Source organism: Bidens hawaiensis, unplaced genomic scaffold (assembly GCF_021521415.1).
Source record: "Bidens hawaiensis isolate Kalapana, Puna unplaced genomic scaffold, B.hawaiensis_p1.1 tig00053071_1, whole genome shotgun sequence".
NCBI classification, from domain to species: domain Eukaryota; kingdom Viridiplantae; phylum Streptophyta; class Magnoliopsida; order Asterales; family Asteraceae; genus Bidens; species Bidens hawaiensis.
This window is the reverse complement of record NW_027499547.1, coordinates 1-21,413: the sequence shown is the minus strand read 5'-3', so window position 1 is coordinate 21,413 and position 21,413 is coordinate 1. Positions and strand designations below refer to the sequence as shown.

The 21,413-nt window shown below is 34.4% G+C and overlaps 2 protein-coding genes across 2 annotated transcripts; one reads left to right on the top strand and one right to left on the bottom strand.

The window, feature by feature from the left end:
- Positions 1-4,955: 4,955 nt before the first annotated feature.
- On the bottom strand, positions 4,956-5,594 carry LOC143599903 (uncharacterized). The gene has a single exon (XM_077077739.1). It carries the CDS (start codon positions 5,592-5,594, stop codon positions 4,956-4,958), a length of 639 nt encoding a protein of 212 aa, XP_076933854.1.
- Positions 5,595-19,621: 14,027 nt separating this feature from the next.
- LOC143599898 (NEP1-interacting protein 2-like) lies at positions 19,622-21,338 on the top strand. Its single transcript, XM_077077737.1, has 3 exons — positions 19,622-19,707; positions 19,793-20,028; positions 20,958-21,338. The coding sequence occupies exons 1-3, from the start codon at positions 19,626-19,628 to the stop codon at positions 21,252-21,254; spliced, it is 615 nt and encodes a 204-aa protein (XP_076933852.1). The 5' UTR covers positions 19,622-19,625; the 3' UTR covers positions 21,255-21,338.
- Positions 21,339-21,413: the final 75 nt, after the last annotated feature.

Sequence of the window (21,413 nt, the reverse complement as noted above, 5' to 3'; positions counted from 1 at the left end):
GAGGTTTAAAGGGCAGGGCTTGTTGCATACGCAAAATGCAATCGTGATTCCTACGAAAGTAAGTTAGGTCTTTTAACGTTTTTCACTTGTTTAACAAAATTTATTATGAACCGACTTAATTCGGCTCAGTAATTATTTTAATAAAATTAATAGAAAAACATTTCATAACTCTTAAAAGACCTATGTCTTACACTTGTGAGAAGCTTGCTTCTACACGTCTCGATATTTTGCAGGTTCGGTTATCAGTTTTGGTAATTGGTTGAGACTAGTTTGTACGAGTGTTTACGAGAGTTCGCGAGCCGATTGGTCCATTCCATTGTCATTGATATCATATGATTTCAGTTTCATAATCGATTTTGTTTATTAGTTTAAATGTTAAAAGTGTAATTGTATAATTGCTAGTAGAACCATCACATTAAAGCCCCGAGTTTTTAAATTGTTAAACAATCAATTTCAACCCCGTCCCTCAAATGCTCATTAATTGTTTAAATATTTTAACATTGAGGACAATGTAAACCTCAAGTGTGGGGATGGGGGAAATTTAAAAATTTTAGCCCGATAGTACCTCGAAGAGTGCTCGGAGACCAAAGTTGTTAACTGTTAATTATTGTCATTAATGCCAAGCTTAGGTTTCTGGTCATGGTTGGTTTTTTAGCTTCCCGGTAGTTTGATTCACAAATGTTTTCATAACGAGAAGTTGAAAATGGGGTCGTTTAGGCGGAGATAACGATTCATGGGGACAGATACACATGTTCATGTCAGCAGCCTAATTCCTCTGGTACATGTGTAAGATTGGCCTTATATATAATACACATATAATATAGTATACACACATGTCAGTTGAGTGTCATTATAGAGAGTAACCAGTATGCCCATAATAACTAGAACTTGGTTGTCTCATGCATTTCGAGATCTTAGCTTGGCATTAATGCAAAAGTGATAGAGGAAATTAGGTTAAGCCTCATCTGGATGAATGCGAGTGTGGGTTTTGGGGTTGGGCCTCATACGTTATATATATGAGCGTGGATAATGTGAGGGGCGGGGGGTTGGTTTCCTTAGAAAACATTGTTGGACCTATTATTTCATTCAATCAACCCTGATGTTATATTGCGAGACGATCTGGCTTAATAGGTTTCTTTGTATTTGTTTTAGTATTTATCAATAGGATGTACTAAGCATCATGTTTATTATGCTTAAAATAAAAGATGTCTATTTATATTCAGTTATGTAATTAGCAGTTTGTTTGTGTTTGATTAGTTGTTTGTATTAGTAAAAAAAGTGATGAAATCAGTTGTTTATGTTTTGTCATTGTTATTTAGTTGTTTTGTAATAAGCCGGATCGGATCGTTTCAGCTACTTGAAAAATTCTTTTCCATACCATTACACTTAGCCACGTTACAACCCGTTTTAAGCCCTCTTGATTTGCATTCGTGTCAAAGCATTTTATGGGCGGAGATATGACTTGCTTCCAAGCTTATTATATTGTGTGCATACTTGGTATAGAGGGCAGAGAGATACTAGCACATCTTTTGTTGGTCCAGATATTAAACCGAGAGGAGATATGCTATATTATGAGGGGTAGGAGTATGTGTTCCTTAACCGGAAACAAAGTATACTCGTCTGGGCGGCTCTCTTGTTTTTATAGTACCATTTAATCTTATTTGTGGGATGTCAATCTAGAAAGTGTCAGTTTGAGAAACTGGGTATGACCTTAAACCTTACTAGTATTAATGGTGATAATTTACATACCTATGATGGATGTTGATGTTTGATTTAGAGTTTTCTTGAAGGCAAACAAAAGATAAGTGTGGGGATGTGATGGTTGGTTAATTTGTTTATATTAAAGTTTTTTTATTTATTAGTTTTAATCGTTTATTGCAAGAACTTCGATACTTAATACGTGTTTATTGCTTTTCAGGTCACATGTGTTAAAGCATTTAATTTGGACCTGTTGAGGCACCTGATGAAGACCCGAGACATCCAACACGCAAAATGAGAAAGATTAAAGAAATATGCTGGTGACAAGACCCATCGCGATACGCGATGGGCATGCTTGAAGACCCATCGCGTATCGCGATGGGTGATTTAATGAAGTGGACTTTTGGTCCATCGCGTAGTGAAGAACCCATCTCGTATCGCAATGGGTGGCTCAGACGGGAAAGTTAGGGTTTTATATCAATTTCATCTTTGACGACCCTATCTTACCATACATCGAACCAGGAAATTTCCATAGCTTAATTGAGGCGATTCCATCATTCCAAATAAACTGGAGAGTCCACGTATGATCCATATCATCCAGATTGAAGATCGTACAATGCCGATACGCGGCTAAACTCATAGAATCTCACCCGGGAATGTAGAGTTTGTAACGATTTCAGTTTTCTCATGTAACTAAGAACGTTTATGTATAAATGGTTATTGATGTTTAGTATGTCTGTGTGTTCAATCGGTTTATGTTTATGTTAATCTAAACGATTAGTTACCGGTTGCTATAATAATTGACCAAAGGGTTGTTTGATTAGGTTGAATACGATAAAGCATATAATTGCTCTTAACTGAGTCACATTGGCATGGATTGTTTGATAACCAGTGCTGTGTGTAAAGCGATTATTGATGCCTAAGGTTTGGTCTGGTTGACCAATATGTAGTTAACCGTTAATGATTAATTTATTAGGTTGCATGAGATTACAGTAAGTTACTTATTTGAAGTCCCGGGTGCGGTTTGCTTTTACTATTTGATTGATAATTGTTTGCTTGTTCGTTTGCTTAATCTTAAACTAAAACTATTTGCTTGTGTGATCAGCACTACAATTTGCGACTTTATAATACTGAATTCGTTTACACGATTTGCATTGACCACATACTCCTGGTGGATACGATACCTTACTTAGGTTTTTGCATGACTCAAACAACGGTCATCACATAACAAGTTTCCATTTAGATGATAACTGCAACTTAGGAGATTCAAGCCTAGGTGGTTTTCCATCATCATCTGAGTCAATCAAATTAAATTGTCTTGTGTTTTGTGTACTTGTCTTTTCTAAATTAGATTATTTTATTAGTTTAGTATTAGTAATTTAACCCCCCCCCCCTTTAACAAATATAGAAATAAATAATCATGTCGGTTTGTTGAGTCTAATTAGTTAATTTACGTAATTTAAAGAGTCTTGTGGGTTCGATATCCTAACTCACTTAGCTTTACTAGAGTCGATCGGTTCACTTGTTGGTTAATAGTTTAGTCGAGTTTTAAAGAGTCTAGGTTATTACTTAGTGTCTAGTTTAGATTAATTTAGTTCATAATTTTATAATTACTTTTAGCACATCATAATACCCCAAGCTTTGAATTATTTTTCTATAACCGGTCGAATCTACCTTTGTATTTTCATCTTCTTTAGACAGCTTTAAGCCCGGTTTCATCGAAAATTGAGTTGAGTTACATTCCCAAAGATATGTTTCTTTCAGGATCTTTGTCGCATAGCCACTTTGCTTTAACGTTATCCCATGATTGCTTTGTTTAACTTCGATCCCAAGATAGTATGCAACAACTTGAGGTCACTCATCTCGAACCTTGACTACATTTGTCTTTTGAAATTTGATATCTCTTGCACGCTTGTGTCCGTGATTATCAGATCGTCAACGTAAACTCCAACGGGTATTAGCCTTTGACCGGAATACCTTTTGTAAACTGCACGTTCTTGTTTATATCAATTGAAACCGAGTTCCTTTAACGACCCGTCTAATTTAGTAATCTACCCCCTTTGTGCTTGGCGTAGACCGTACAATGCTTTAGCCAACTTGTACACTTTTCTTTCTTGACCTCTCTTAAAAAACCCATCCAGTTTAAACACATAAACCTCTTCTTTTAAATCACCATGAAGAATCACGGATTTTACGTCCAAGTGATGCACTTCCCAACCTTGACTTTCTGCCAACGCGATTTAAATTCTTACGGTTTCGATTCTCGCCATTGGTGCGAAAAACTCTTCAAAGTCTATCCCGTATTTTTGAACATACCCCTTAGCAACATGTCGGGCCTTGTACTTTGTTTTTTTCCTGGCTTCATCTCGTTTGATTTTATAGACCCACTTTAAACCTATTGGCTTCACATTGGGTGGTGCTTCAACTAACCGCCATGTCTTGTTTCTTTCAATCGAATCGGTCTCATATTCCATATTCTTTCTCCAATGTTTTACATTGTTCGCTTCTCGAAAGTTACCGGTTCATAATCAAATAATAATAATAAAGATTTACCTCGTCGGATGCCGGGTCTTGCTAGGCGGGTGTCTGTATACATTCAACAAGAAAGTCGCTAAATTTCTAGGGTAAAACGGTCTTTCGAGTAGTTTGATGACTGGGTAACTTGTAACGACTCCTCGTTTAGGCTTGTGTCGGTCCCAATCGGGCTTACGGGTGGGTTGTCACCTTCTGAAATTGAGGAATAACTTCTGTTTCTAATACCAACCAGCTCACCGGTTCTATTGGGCTCATTGGTAGCATGTGGGTCTACGGGCCCGCAGTCAAACCCGGTTGTAACCTGCTCAGGTTCAGTTTCAATATCATAATTGACAATAAACTTGGTCCATTCTGGACCTTTTTCACCCTCTTGTTTGTTAAGATCAGCCAACATGTACCTTTTAAACTCGTCAAACTAGACATCCCGAGTAACATGTACTCGTCTTTTGATTGGATCAAACATATAGTAGGATTTTGTTCCGGGTTGAGTACCTAAGTGAATTATCACAATATTTCGGCCGTCCAATTTCTTTTGACCGACACCAAAGACTTTTCATACCCCGTGCATCCGACACTTTAACATATGAATGGCTCGGTTTTCTTCTATTAAAACGCTCGCACGGACTCAAATCCTCCAAATATTTTGTTGGTGGCCGGTTTAGTAAATAACCGAGTGATGAATCGCTTCTCCCCATAGATCTTGTGGTAGTGACGTCGCAAGGTTACTTTGATCGTTTTTCTCGGTTAAGACATGATGTGGCAAAGTATCCTAGTTCATCACAACAATAGCATTTAATCTTTGACTGATCCTTCTTCACTCGGGGTTCTTTATTTTCCCGATCCACAACCTTACTTTTTCCCTTGTTCTTTTGACTTGATTTAGTTCCTATCTTGTCTTTCCTATGACGCCTTTCTTGATTGCTTTTAGCTTTCCATTCTTTATATCTATATAGGAGTTGTTCTTGCTTACCAGACACAGACTTGTCTTCATCTCCATATCGTTCCTCGAACGCTTTTAGGCGTCCAACGACTTCATGGAACGTCATGGACTTACTCTTTATATCGGCAAACTGATCAATGGTTGCAACAATCGCTATATACCTCTTTCTCGGAATGGACTCCAAAAGCCTTCTCATAAGGGTCTTTTCTTCATATGGTTCACCAAGATTGCTTGCTTTGGAAGCTATTTGTGTTATGTTGGTCGAGAAGTCATCAATCGTGTTCGTTTTTTTCATCTTGAGTACATCGAATTCGTGTTGAAGAAACTCGATAAGTGTTTCTCTAACCTTATCAACCCCTACGAAACGAGTTTTAAGGGTATCCCATATCTCTTTAGCGGTGGAAAGGTGAGCCACTTGCATCACCAAAGCCTCCTACGTGACTTGATAGACATACACAAGCGCCAACCCCTTTATCTTCAGGTCGACCGTCGTTCCCGTTCTTGGTTCGATAGCCTCCAACAATCCTTGAACCTTAAAGATGGCCTAGATTTTCATTGTCCAAATCGTATATTTAGTGAACGCGAGAATCATAAACTGAATCAATAGAGAACTTGGTTCTTTAGGAAAGTTGACTTGATTACTTGGCTCGTCTCCCATTCTTTTCATCGATCTCCGGTATTCTAATTCAAATCTGAACTCAATCTTCTTGAATCAAAATCTTATCGTCAAAAAACTTGTGATCTTTCTTTGAAAAGGAACCTTTTACTTGCTTCAAAATAACAGTATATTTTCTTGTTTTACAAAAAATATGTAGAATACTTTGCAAGACTCACAAAAGGACAAATATATTTTCTTAACATATATCATTTTTTCTTGAATTCGTGAACCAACAGCTTCCAAGTTCCACCAATTCTAGACTTCTAAAAGTCGATCCGTAATTCCAATGCAGCCTTTTGATTTCTTTCAATACCTCTTAATCCTTTTGCAAAGGACACACAATCTGATTTGATCACCTTTCTTTTGCCAGACTTTGTTTCCAGAATGAAAAATCTTACTCGCCGCCGATTAAACCTTGGTCGTCGGAATTTTGTTCTTCTATCGCCGCCTTCTTGATTTCCGGTCACAAGCTCTTGCGGTCTTTCACCGCTCATACTTGCCGGACTTTCTTGATTGATAATCCTCGCCGGCGATTTTTAAATCTTAACTGTAGCCGGTAGCTCTGATACCAATTGAAGAAACAATCATATTTCAAGTCTAAACCTCAATCGTATTGATTGTTAATGTTGTGTTTACTTACAAATAGCCATATTTATAACCATACAATTACTTGTTAGATAAGAATATGAGAAAAACTAACTCAAAAATCCCTTAGGTTTGTAAGTACGACAACTAGGTCCCCGCACTTACACAAGATTACACTAACAAATCTTCGCGTGTCTAAGCGCTGCATTGTGATGTGTGAGTTACCCTTTTTGCTTCTAATTGTCTGCAATTGGTATATAAATAGGATTGCACATTTTTGAAGCTTAGACTTGACTTGTTAAATGTTATATATTTTCTGAACACATTATTGTGCTTATATGTAAGTTGAAATAGAGCTTGAATAACTTGATTAAAAAAACCCTTTTTATTTATAAAAAAAAATTAGTTAACATGTAAAAGAATTTCAATGAAAGATAATTTCCAACACAATTGTTGTATTAAAAAAACACTTAGGCTCCTAGGGTATACTTTAACATTTAGGGCGTTAAAACTTATTTGGCAAAGTTTAACTAGTGGGATACCACTCTCTTCATGGGTTAAGGGGAGTTAAAGGCAAACTAAGTTAAAGTGTTAACGAACTTTAAAATCTTATATACTTACACACAATAATTGTTTTTAAATTAAATTGAGGGGATGAGGTGTTAAGTTAGGTTAAATCATTTTCTTCAGATGAAATAGAGTAAAACAGGGTAAAATAGATTATGCGACGCCTACATGAAATTAGGGGACATAAATGTATACTCCACGGCCTTACATCGACCTCTTAAGTTAGAATGTTAAACCACTTTAGTTAAAACTTTAGGGGTGTAAGTTTTTATAATGGAAAATTGGTTTTAAATACTCCCAACTATCATGTGTTGGCAAATAACGGGCCCAACTTTACATTTGGCTGGTGATGGTCCCAACTAAAGAGCTATTTGTTTTTAACAGTCCGCGACTAACGGATTCATAACTCCGTTAGTATTATGCTGAGTTGGCCATCCAGCTGTTGTAAACCATCTGGCGTGGAACGATTACGTGGCTGTGATCTCTTTATAAACATCAGATAACGTAGTTGAACAAAATCATAACCCTAAAATCACACAATTGAGCAAACTGAAGAACCCTAAAACACCAAATTGATGGAATTGAGCTCCCAATCGTCTTCTTCATCTCGTTGGAAGAAAAACCCTAAAAGGTTTAAGCTTGATTTTGATGGAAACGTCTACTGTAATCATGACATACTTGCAATTCCTAGAGTTACTGGACGTAGAAGTGTTCGTAATGGGGACGAATTCTATAGGTGCCCTTTATGGCCGGTAAGTACACCGTTTAAGTATACTTTCAAAGATGATTTGATTAGGTTATTTTTATATGTTTAATGTAGAATGGGGACTGTAAATTCTTCATGTGGAAAGAAGATATTGATGAATTCTTGAAGACACATGAACGATGCAAATGCAGTGCCAAAAACAACAAGACCTTGAAGATATGAAGATGGAAAATTTGAAGTTGCAGCACTTGCTTTTGCAAGAGGAGAACAAGAAATTGAAGGAACAGTTATTGAAAACAGCAATTGGAAGAATTAAAGTGTTTTGGGTTTAATAATTGTTACGATAGCAGTACGATGGATATTATATGTGTGATCTTTCAATGTTTGTTGTTAAGGTAGTTGCCAATGTTTGTTGTTTGTTGTTATTGTCAATGTATTCAATGAAAAGTCAATGATGTTTTTTGAGTAGTATGGACTAAAAACATGTTTGTTGTTTATTGCTGTTATTGTTCAAATTGTGTTTTATGCATTATGCACTTTGTGTCTGCAACATTATGACCATTTTGGGTCTGCATAAATGACAATTTTGTGTCTTCAACATTATGACCACTTTGTGTCTGCAACATTATGACCATTTTGGGTCTGCATAAATGACCATGGACATAGTTTTTGACCAAACACAACCATCACTAATTCAACCAAAAAAAGACTTTTGCATATATCACCATGACTAATTCAAACATTTGACCCTTCTGCATTTTACCGGCTGCACTAGTTATATGACCATTTTACCCTTATGCGTAATCACTATTTTGACACTAACCATGACTAGTTCAAACAAAATAAGCATGACCATTTTATCCTTCTACATTTTAACCAGCTGCACCAGTGAACAATGTTAACAAATAATATTACCATTTCACCCTTCTGCATTTTACTAGTTGCACTAGTTCAAACAAAATAAGCATAGCATGACTAATTTAAACATAATAATGTATACTTTATCACATGCTAAGTTTACCATCATACATACTTGTTCAAAAGCTAAGTTTACCATCACAGATACTTGTTCAAAAGATAAGTTTAACAAAATACATAATAGTCCAAAAGAAAACATTAAGCATCATTCCCTTAAGTAGCCTTCCCTTTGACATTTTCCTTTGTGCTTCCTCTTGTCCTTCTAGATGGAGTTGACTGTTGTGGTTGACTTGATTGTGTTGGTTGAGTTGGCTGTTGTGGTTGACTTGAATTGGTGAGTTGGGTTGAATTTTTCTTTGCTTGATAGAACATGCCCTTTGGTAATACCCTTGGCCGCTTAGAACCTGACAATTGTTGTGTTTCTTGTGTTGAATTTTGAGAAGCTTGTGTTGACTTTTCTCCATCTTTGGTTGACTTTTTAGAAGCTTTGGTTGACCTCCCCTTTGGCCTTCCCGTCACCACCATTTTCAACATTAGATTTACCTTTACCCTTTTCTGGGCACCTTTTTTATGTTATGTAGTGTTGACTTGCAATAACTACAACTCATCTGAACTCCATGCTTTATCAACTTTCCCGGCCTCTTGGGATCTTCATGTGGATCTTTCTTTCTATTTTTCTTTGGTCTTCCAGGCATAGCTTTGACTGGAGGTGCGTCAAGAGGATAATCAACACATGGCCAATACTTTGCACTTGGCAAAGGTGGAATTGTGAATACATAAAACTTCAAGTATTGTTCCTTAAGGTAACTTTCATGAACAAACTATATTGAATTACTCCCAATAAAACCTACCACTGCACAAACATGCTTACATGGTATACCAGATAAGTCCCATCTTCTGCAAGTACATGTTTTGTTAACCAAGTCTACTGAAACATCATCATAATCACTTACTTGGAACACAGTAGGGGATGATGGGTATACTCTACATTTGTGTGCCCAAGTTTTCTGTTTATCAAGCTTCAATTGTGCCCTAGGACACACAACCACATCTTTATTCAACATTTGTGTGTGCCTTGTAGTCAGCCTACTCATAGCAGTCACCCTTATATCCTCTAACATGTCAATGATGTGTTCGGATCTAGCCTGAACAATTGTTCCATTGAAGGGTCTCTGCCATGTTGTTAACTATTACATCACACTTTGTTTGAGTGTCAAGAAAACACCTTGAAAAACATTTAGGGTTCTGTTTAAGGAAAGCATCCAGTGCATCAGTTGACAATTCTTTCATATCCTTGATAGCATTATTGTAATCAGCTTCATTATAAGCCATGCAAGCCCTTTAGTAAACCTCCTTATACTCTTCGCCCTTATACTCTTCGCCCTTATACTCTTTTTTCCAATTTGCATAAATATGCCTTGCATAATTTCTGTGCTCAGCATTCTTCCACACCAAAGTACAGCATTAATCAGTCCCTGTCACATTAAAATTGTTAGAATATATATGTAATTGTGATAGTTAAGATAATATAGACTTACCTTTTATTGGTCTGAGATAAGTGTCCAACCTCTTCCACCATCTGTGACCTCTAAAGATTTACCTAGCTGATCCATAAACCACTCCCAACTGTCATTGTTTTCACCTTCAACAACTGCCCATGCTAAAGGATACATTTGGTTATTTGCATCTCTTCCTATAGCAGCCAACAACATACCTCCTAGAAAGGTTTTAAGGAAACACCCATATAAGCATAACACCTTTCTACAACCTGCTAGGAATCCCTTCTTCACACCATCAAAACACACAAAGAACTTGAAAGATGAATTTGGATTGATGAAGATGAACATAAAAAGTTATCTAATAACCATTATGATGAATATGAACATGAGAAAAGTCTCTAGTGAAGAAGATGGATATGGATTGTCACTAGCAAACCTTGGTGGGACAGTTAGGAGTTTAAATGTTGATGTTGGGTTTGCATTCCTTAAGGCTGCTATATATGACCTGAGTTTGCTGTAATGATCCCTCATTGACCCATGAAGCTTCTTATATGCACAAATTTTAGCATTATAAGCCATCCATTTATTAATGATAACCTTATACTTTTCTCTAACAGCCGTTTGAATGTCTGCAGCAGGCCAATTAGGTTTTGCTTTGAACATTGGCAAAAATTCATTAGCTATAAAGGTTGAAGTTAATTGCCTATTCCTTGTCATGTTCCTTTGGCAATTGTGCTTGCTTTTTACTTGTTTAACAATATAACAACTTTTTCCTTTATGATATGACCAAAACAAAGAGAATGGACACCCTTTGACACAGCTGATATCTACTCTCCCACCTATGTTCTTGTTACTGGAACTAATGGATAGATTTCTACCATTTGTGACAGCATATCTCCTAACAGCCTCTTTAAAAGCATCCCTAATAGGGAACCTTATTCCAACAACCCACTTGAAATTAACCCACTCAGTTTGGTTATCTACAACTGGAACATGTTCTCTATACTTGTTCCCTCTTATGTTATCATCTTCATTCTCTCCAGGTGAGTAAACATCAGCATCAGAATCCTCATAGCTACTATATGTTTCAAAATTACCAGCTGCATCACCAGATCCTATTAAACAATCCTCAACCAAATTACCAGCTGCATCAACAGAGTCTTTCAAACACTTATCAAGCACCTTCTTTTGTTATGCAATAGTTTCTTTATTTACTTGTTTTATTGCAGCAACTAAATCTCTCCACTCCTCATCATCATTATCAGATCCTTCATCATCATCATCATCATCCAAATTTACTTTATATGAGTAATCATCAGAATCATCACAATCTTCATCTGACTCATCTGAACTGTCATCAATTGGTGGCACTTCAACTTTGGTAGTTGGTGGTACTTCAATTTGTGGTACCTTTTTTCTTGTTGTACTTCACAGGGCTCAAACTAGATCTAGATTGTCTTATACAGGTGATTGGTTGGGATTGAGGGTTAGTATGCACTTTTGGATGAGATAGAGGGCTAGTGGGCTGAATAATGGGTTGGGCTTCAAGGTTATTAGGTTGGGTACTGGATTGGGCTTTAGTGGGTTGGGCTTCAAGGTTATTGGGCTGGGTACTGGGTTGGGCTTCAGGATTAATAGACTGGGGTTTAGGTTTTCTTAGCTTTTCTGTTTAAACGTATATAACAAAAGCTTCATCAGCACCAACCAAAGATACCATCTCATGTAATACTCCATCACTATTTATCAATTTCACCCGACCATCACCAGGTATCAAGGAATACAAGAACATATCTTTCTTTTTTTGATTTTCATATGAACCAGTCCTTTGCATAACCTAGTATCTCAAAATACAAAAGCTTATCAACATCTAATCCTAATGATGCTATTTCCCCCCCCCCCCCCCCCCCCAACATACCTTAATCTCGGAGGATTAACATCAAATTTCCCATCAGTATAGAAGTTGATGTTGATAATATCTCGCATTCCAGCAAAGAGAGATCGATTGGATTTAGGGCTTGTTGTTCTTGTGGTTAACTGATCGATTGGAGTTATTAGGGCTAAAAGATAATAAAAATACCAAAATTATATCACCTGATGTGTATAAAGAGATCACAGCCACGTAACCGTTCCACGTCAGATGGTTTTTAACACCTGGATGGCCAACTCAGCATAATACTAACGGAGTTATGAATCCGTTAGTCGCGGACTATTAAAAACAAATAGCTCTTTAATTGGGACCATCACCAGCCAAATGTAAAGTTGGGCCCGTTATTTGCTAACACATGATAGTTTGGACTATTTAAAACCAATTTTCCTTTTATAATTCATCAAAATATTATTATGAAAGATATATCAAAGTGATGGAATGTCATATTAAGTTTCTTGTCTTTTGATTATAGAGATTGATAATAGTACATTAAATTCGTGAAATAAAGTTTAAAGGTGTAATTAAACATTCTAATTACATCACTACTCAGGTACTATTTGTTTTTTTAGAAGTAAAAATGTTTGTAGTCTGCTGACCACATCGACATATATCTGTAGAAGAAGAGGTAGACTAAACCTGTGTAGCTTGAAAGAAGAAGACTACATGTTTTTTAACGTCTGTAGACGGCTAAATAAATTGGTGGTGGTGTACGAATTGTGACATTGGGTGGTGGTGTACGGTGATAGTGGTAGTGGACAATGGTGGTGGTGGTGGTGAACGATCGTGGTACGTGGTTCTGTGGTGGTGGCGGATGGTTGTTGGTGGTGGACGATGTTGGTGGTGGGTGCTGGACGGCAAACAAGAGAAGAGCCTGCAGATAACAATTCTGCGCGATACAGACAAAAAAGCATATGCATACCCTTTTTAGTAAAACAAACATACCTTATACTATAAAAGTATAATTGCATCAATCAAAGACGGGGAGTGGCATCCGTCACATAAACACAACCAATTACAAGTTATCATCTCATTCTATCTAGTTCTATTACTTAATCACTTGCAGCACCATCACTTGAACATTTCTATCACTTGAGTTTTTTGTTAAACTAAATTTAAAATCAATTAAAAAAACTATTTTTAAATTCATAAAATGAAATAAGAAAGTCAAATAAAGTAAAAACACATTTTCATTAACTGAAAAAGAACTACTTTAAAAATACAAATTCAAATTAATGCATTATCACAACCATAACCATCTCTAATAAAACAAAATAATTCTTCTGGTAAACGAAGCCTCACTTTAAACATCTCAGCATTGTACTTCAGGTTTTGACAAAGTATTCATTAGAACTTTATTAGCCCTTCACAGTTCACAATTTTTTTCTTAGATCCCTTACTTCGGCACCATCACAAGATGAGTCGAGTGGGACAAAGTGTTTGAATCCTCCATTTGATTAGATTTTATATTTTTTATAGAAAATATTAAGTTGTAGTAGAGTAGAAGACGAAATGTATGAAAAAGATAATTGGGTTATCTTTTGGATCAAATTACCCCATCACGTACAACATTTAACACCAAAAGTTAACTGAGTTATCATTTTAGGCCAATAACAAAACACATACACACATATATATATACCCATTTATATTTATAAAATAAAGTAAAATATTATACATATATACATATTTTTTATATTTATTTCAAAAATGATGTACTTTTTTGTTTGAGTATGTTTTATGTAACGGCTAGTTTTTTAACGATTTTATTATCTGGTTTACAATGCTTAATTCGAATAAAAAAACATGACAAGTCCTAGAAAAAAAACGTTACAATAAGTCCTAGAAAAATGTTACAAGAAGTCCTAGACATTACAAAGAGTCTTAGAAAAAAAAAACGTTACAAGAAGTCCTACTCATCCAAATCAACGTCATCCAACCCGTGTTTCACCATTATTTTGTCGCATACTTCCTTGTGAATCGCTAATCTCTTCAAGTCCGTATGCTAGCAATCCGGAAAAGGTATGTTCATATATTCATTATATATAAAGTCATCTATTTTTACTAATTTTTTATTATATTGCTATTTATTTAAATAAAAATTATAAAAATTAAATATTTTATAGTATTGTGAAATTCTTATTTATAATAAATGTAAAATTAAGTGATGATGTGGAAATGTAAAGATGGTTTGAGAATGTGTATTGTTGGAGTAAAAAATATGGTTTTTAAGAAATCTGGTGTGACGATGATGTGGTTGATTTAAAACAAAAACTGTTGGTGATGGTCTGAGAGGGATGGGGGTGGTTCCAAATCCATCATTCACCACACCCAATGATGGTGTGTCACCTCACCCCATCACATTCCATCACTAGTGATGGAATTTAGTGGGGGTGGTGATGATGGTGTGAATAGTATTTTTTTTAATTTCATATAAATAAATATTAAAGCAAGGGTAAATTAAATAAAAAATAAAACAAGATTAAATAAATGTTACAAAGATAAATAAATTAAAAAAAACCGACAAAGAAAAAACCTACAGCCCTGCCCAACTCCACTTGTCGCATATCTCGCGTTTGCGTTGAAGTAGGATCGATCTAAAGGGTTTGTCAAGATTTTCGTGCGGTTGTATGAGGAATGTTAAATCGGCGTTTTTTTGGTTTTCATTCAAATGGTTGATATACGCCTCGTCACGTTTTAATTTTGAATCAAGAGCTAGTTTCCTTCGCTCCTTCGGCTCGGTGATTTTCGCCAACTTAGCCGACTTGTATCCATTGAAGTCTTCGGCCACCGCTTTCTTTCCTAATCTTGACTATTCCCCACTTTTCTTGAGATTCGGCCGTGTGTGTGTGGTTGTGTCTTCGTCGGGATCGTCTCCGGGTTGCTCGTTCATGTTCGGCATGTTGCTTGACAAGCCGCGGTGGACATTGTGTAGTTCCCGGACTCAGAAGTTTTTTATCTTTTTGAAGAAGATCATTTCTTCCTTGGAGCCGTCGTTCTGTCCATGTCGACCACGGGAATCGGTTCCCACTTCGGGTGACGTCTCGCACCCTCCCACGCTTCCAAGTGGGGAAAATATTTATGTCGGAAAATCTTGACATAATCGTACAAGGCGTCCTTTGTGATAGTCAATTCGCTCGCTCCGCTTTGTGTAGTTCGGGACTACAAAAAATTTAGAAAAATATATATATCAAAATTGTAAAAATAAACTAATAAATTTAGAAAAAATAAACTAATAAATTTTAAAAAATAGTTACCAATTGGATATAGCAAGCATTAAATTTTGACATTTTTCGATTCAAATCTCCCCACTTGGAAGTCATTGAATCCATGTTTCGGTCGGTTGACCCGGGAAGTTTCTCGAAATGTGCCATAACACGTCTCCATAACATTTTTTTTGTTGGTTTGAGTGTTTTTTTTTGTTTCGGAGGCGTGTAAATAAGCCTTGGTCAAAAGACCTCCTCCGCGGGCAACCAAGGATTCTTCGCGACGGTGCCATCCTCCTCCGCGGGTACATCTTCATCCACATTATCATCTTCTTCACGAAAAGCACGTGAAAATTGATGTATAACATCGTTATCGTATAGGGGATCGACGGACATTTGAGACGGTTGAGATTAAAACATTTGAAAAACATTATTTGGATAATTTTGGGTAGAAAAAGGTGGAATAAAAGGTTGGTTTTGATACGGTTGAAAAGATTGCGATTGAAAAGGTTGGTTTTGGAATGGTTAAAAAGGTTGTTGTTGATAAATTTGTTTTTGGAATGGTTGGGTTGTGTCGGGTTCATCTTGTAACCGGAATCTCATCGGCTCGCCTAGATTTTGTCGAACCTTCGGTCAGGTTTGGGTTTTCTTTGAACCCGAGCCACGTTTCCTAGAACCCTTCATTGGTGTGATGTTAGAATGTTGTTTGTAGTAGAAGAGTTGAGTCGGATTTGAGTTGGATTTGAAGATTGATTTGAGTTATTTATATAGATTAAATAATTTTTTTTAATTTATTCAGGCCCAATGGTCACCAACCCCCCTCCCCCCCCCCCCCCCCGGTTACATATCTTGATATTCACCACGTGATGGCCATCACGGCTGGACCCCTGTCACGCGTGATGTGGGGACCGGCGGCGGTGTTCCAAAGGCTATAATGCGTGGTAGAGGGTCCATCACGGACCACCCCCACCCCCTAACCAAACGAAATAACCCACAATCTATATTATATAATAAATAAAGGTTTTTTATGCCACATGACATCACACAAGATAGTTTCTTATAAAATTTTCCCACATCTCTCTCTTATTAAATACATTTCCTTTTTTTATTAATAGTAGTTTTATATTTAACTTTTTTTTGTTTTTTAATCAATTATTCTCTCTAATAATTTTTTTAATTTAAAATTTAATACAAACTTAGATATATTATTTAGTTTTATGTAAATATGTGGTATTAGTTTTCAGTATTAAGCTTTTGTAAGTAACGATTTTCACGTTAATTTAGATAAAATAATTAATTACACATAAAGAAATTTTAATTTTATGTTTCTTTTGCAATGAAGATTAATAAAAACTAAATCACTATAGACGGTTTGATTTGTTTTTGAGATAACATGTTTTAACACATGTTAAGTTATGTTTTTCATTATCTAAAGTTGAAATAAAAAACAAAACGGAACTACTAATTTTGATATGTAGGTTAAAATTACAAATAAAATTACAAAGATTGTATACCATATTGTGAATTTCTACCATACAACTTTTATGAATTTTGAACAACTTTTTATTTCTATATTGTGTAATATGTAACTTATTCTACCATACATTATATCTTTATATCATTTGAACATATTTTTTGTTTTTTACATTGTGTTATTATCTAAACAAATTTATTTATTATAACTTGTGTTCTACACTGGTCTTAATGCCATATGCCATTACACATGAGTAATTCTTACATAATTTTCCCATTTCTCTCATGTTAAATATACATTTCTTTTTCTTATTAATAGTTTTATATTTTATTCTTTTTTTTCTTTTCAATCTATTATTATTTTTTAATAATTATTTCCGGGTTAAAAATAGTTAATACCAACATTATATATTATTTAGTTTTATATAAATATATTGTATCAGTATTAATATTAAGTCTTTATAAGTAAAGAATTTTCACACTGATTTAGATAAAATAATTAATTTCAATATCAAAAAAAGAAAGTTTCACTTTATATTTGTTTTGCAATGAAGATTAATAAAATTAATTTGTTTGTTTTTTTGGGACAACATATTTTAACACATGATCAGTTATGTGTTTCATTATATATAGTTGAAACAAAAAAATAAAGTGAAACTACTAATTTTAATATGGAGGATAAAGTTACAAATAATTTATACAAAAAAATAATTTAAAATTTTATGAATTTTCAACAACTTTTTATTTCCATTTGTGTAATGTGTAATTTATTTTACCATATATTATATATTTATATCTTTTGAACATATTTTTTGTATTTCACATTGTGTTATTATTTAAATAAATGTAGTTATTTTAACCCGTGCTCTACACGAGTCTAATGCTATATGTTATTACACATGAGTGATCATTACAGAATTTTACCACCTCTCTCTTATATTAAATATATATTTCTTTTTCTTATTAATAGTTTTATATTTAACTCTTTTTTTGTTCTTAATCTATTAATTTCTTTTTTAAATAAATATTTTCTGGTTTAAAAAATTTAATACCAACATAACTATATTATTTAGTTTTATATAAATATATGGTATTAGTTAATAATATTAAGCTTTTATATGTAACGAATTTTCACATTAATTTAGATAAAATAATTAATTTCAAATTTTAAAGAAAGAAAATTTCACTTTATGTTTATTTTGCAATAAAGATTAATAAAAGCTAACGTTAATCAATTTAGATGGCTTGTCTGTTTTTGAGAAGCCTATTTTAACACATGGTCAACTATGTGTTTCATATCTGAAGTTGAAACTAAAAGAAAAGTGAAATTATTAATTTTACTATGAAGGATAAAGTTATAAATTAAATTACAAATATTGTATACAAAAAAATATTTAGAAATTTATGAATTTTCATCTTTTTATTTTCATATTGTATATTGTGTAATTTATTCAACTATATGTTATATTTTTTTATATGTTGAACATATTTTTTATATTTCACATTGTGTTATTATTTAAAAAATTTTATTTATTTTAACCCATATAGAACACGGGTACATAACCTAGTTAATATTAATAAAACACACGTTTAAGATACAAATAATGAAATAATAGTACACCAACTTTGTGTGATTTGCTATGACGTAGATTCGTGGATTATATATGGGGTCGTATAAAACTGTAACCTAAATGTGGAATTAAAAGCATTAAATTAAATAGGAGGTCCATGGCAAGCCCATAGAAATTTGATCATTTGGACCCTACTTTCCTTCTGTTGTTCCACTAGCCCCTGGGTTTGCACATTGTTTCTATAATTTATTGAAGGAGATTATACACCGAATACTAATTACAATTTTTTTTAAATCATTAAATGTGAATTTGTTATCCCACCATGTATAACTAATAAATTTTTATTTTTATTACCATAATAATATTGGTGCTGATAACTTAACTTTAGCATTATAAAAATTACAACTTTACTAATGCTTTATGCTTATCAATATAAAGGGATGTTAAATACATAACCGGTTAAAAGTAAAGAACTATAAAATTGTATAGACATAAATTTATAGCTATTTTTGAAACATAACGAAAATCTACCAAGAACATTAGGTGATGCCCGAATTCTATATTTAACATCCATAAGAATAGTAGGTGATCCATGGATTCTGTTGTTACTTGTTACACTGCACACTCCCCAGTGGTAATAGTCCGCGTATAAAACAAGCTTTGATAATCTCAGTCTTCTACCCGATTATAAAACTATAACTTCATCTATCAAATATTTTTTGTTCAATACTCATCAGGTTCTTGAGTATACCGAAAAGTACGAGGCTTGAGCCTATAAACCTGTTTGTGAACTTATGTGGTTTCAATTATTGTTGGTGATGCTCACATTGCATTACCCGAAACCCGATATTATTAAAATCATCTAAAATCTAACTTCAAATATAAAATACACAATTATATTTCTTAACATCATATAACATGTTAATTAATAATATTTGGGTAAATGAATTCGAATAATAAGACAGTTATTAGTTATCACCTAACATCATACATGAAAAACCCTGAAAATTTCTAAAACGAATCTCATATCCATATACTTCTAAATTCTAATATCAACAACCTTTATAACCAAATAAAATATCATGTTTTGTATTTAATTTGGTTTTGTATACGGCGTACTCTTTTGAACAAAATGTTAGTCCTATTAAAGTAAGAATTAAATTGTTAGGTAATTAAATATATATCTGCGGATGTATACGTCGTGCATGTATGGCATGTGGAGACCTACGTAGCTTTCTCAGTCCATCCATTAATGCACTCGATCTCCTCTGCTTCCTCTTATATAAATGCGTACCTCTGAGTTCTTCAACACCAATTTATTACATTACATTACATTATCACATAAATGGCTAATTCTAAGCTTAAGGTTATCTGCAATGGTGCCACCAGAGTCTTCATGGCTGTCACAACCTGCATCGTCGCTCTTGGTACAAAGATTTCAAATCTTCAATTTATACACATAACATTGTATATGCGTTTTTTTATATAAATTGTTGAATTTATGGGTTTCAGGAGGAGCAAGTGTGGGAATAGTAGCGGGTACGATTAAAGGACCCACTGTGGAAACTGGGATCGTCCGTGGAGCGTGTGTGGGTGCGATCACTGGCGCCATCACCGCGTTGCAGCTCATGGATATGATTATCAGTGGCGAGCCGTTCTCGAAGGTTTCGTTCTTGTGTAGTCTGTTTAATGGTCAGGTGTTTGCGGATTGGGTGTCTCCGGCTCTGCTCAAAGCCTACCAGTGGCAAGTAAGTAGCTTCTGTAAGATGGTAAAATACTGAATTTATTAATTACCGAAGATTGGCTTACAGTATATAGAGAGCATACCTAAACCTTGTGGGCTCATACTAATAAACTTAATTAATAATATATTCCAATACTCTTTCCTGCACAAATCGGCTCGCCGCTGTTCGCTCGCTCGAATGTAAATGAGCCGCTTTGCTCGATTCAGTTTGTAAACGAGCCAAGCAACGAGCAAAGTTCTACTCGGTTCGGCTCGAATATTTTGAATTTATTTTTTTATATAATCATATATGGAAAAAATATAAATATATAGACAACACGCATAAATATAAGTATTAAATATTTAAAACCTTTATAATTTTCTCAATATTATAGTTTTATTTGTTCATTTCAAGTTTGAGAATATTTTTGTTTACATGTTCATTATATCCCAGTTCAATTAATATATTTCTTATAAAAATTTACAACCTATTACACATTGTCTAAAAACTAGTAATTTGTTTACAAAATATATTATTTGCAACATTCAAACATGTTTCTTATTAAAATTTTTCAAGTGAAAATGAAATAAATAATGCTCGAAAATCGCTCGATGTTCGATCAAAAAATGCTCGATTCGATTTTCGTTCGGTTCGAATTTCAGCCGTTCGATTCGATTGTAAACGAGTCAATCAACAAACAAGTCTTCGTTCGGTTCGGCTCATGAACAACCCTGCAGTATCCGTAATCAGAGCGGAATTAAGGAAACTTAGACTGAAAAAAGAAGAAAAAAAAACATAAATAAAAATACTTTCTACACAAATTCGGTCAACGAAACTTCTGCTAAAATTCCATAATCCTGCAATCTTCAATCCATAAATTATTACAGTCTTTCTAGTCATAAACACATTTCAAGGTTAAATTATTAATATGATTATGGGTTATGATCATACAGATTAGTGGAACTGAAACCGATTTTGCGGATCTTTTTGACGGGTGTGAGAACAACGGGTCGAAAGGATTGTGTGAAGATTCAATAAACAAATTACCAAGATTCGTGTTCGGGAATTCTTGCAAAAAGAATAAAAGATTTGGAAGCCATGATAGCAACTGTGCTATTTGCTTACAAGACTTCAAGAACAGGGAAGAAGGAAGAGAACTGCCTAACTGTAGACATATGTTTCATTTAATATGCATTGATGAGTGGCTGGTTAGGAATGGTTATTGTCCTGTTTGTAGAAGAAATGTTTAGGGGTTGTTTTGTTAATTTGTAAAAGTTAAAGGGGTGGTTTGACATGGTTACAAAAGTATAAATGAATTTCTGTGTTTTTTTTTGACCGAAATGAATGTGTTAATTGATTTATTTAGAAAAAGCTCAAATTTAAGCTATTTAGAAAACCGAGTAAGATCA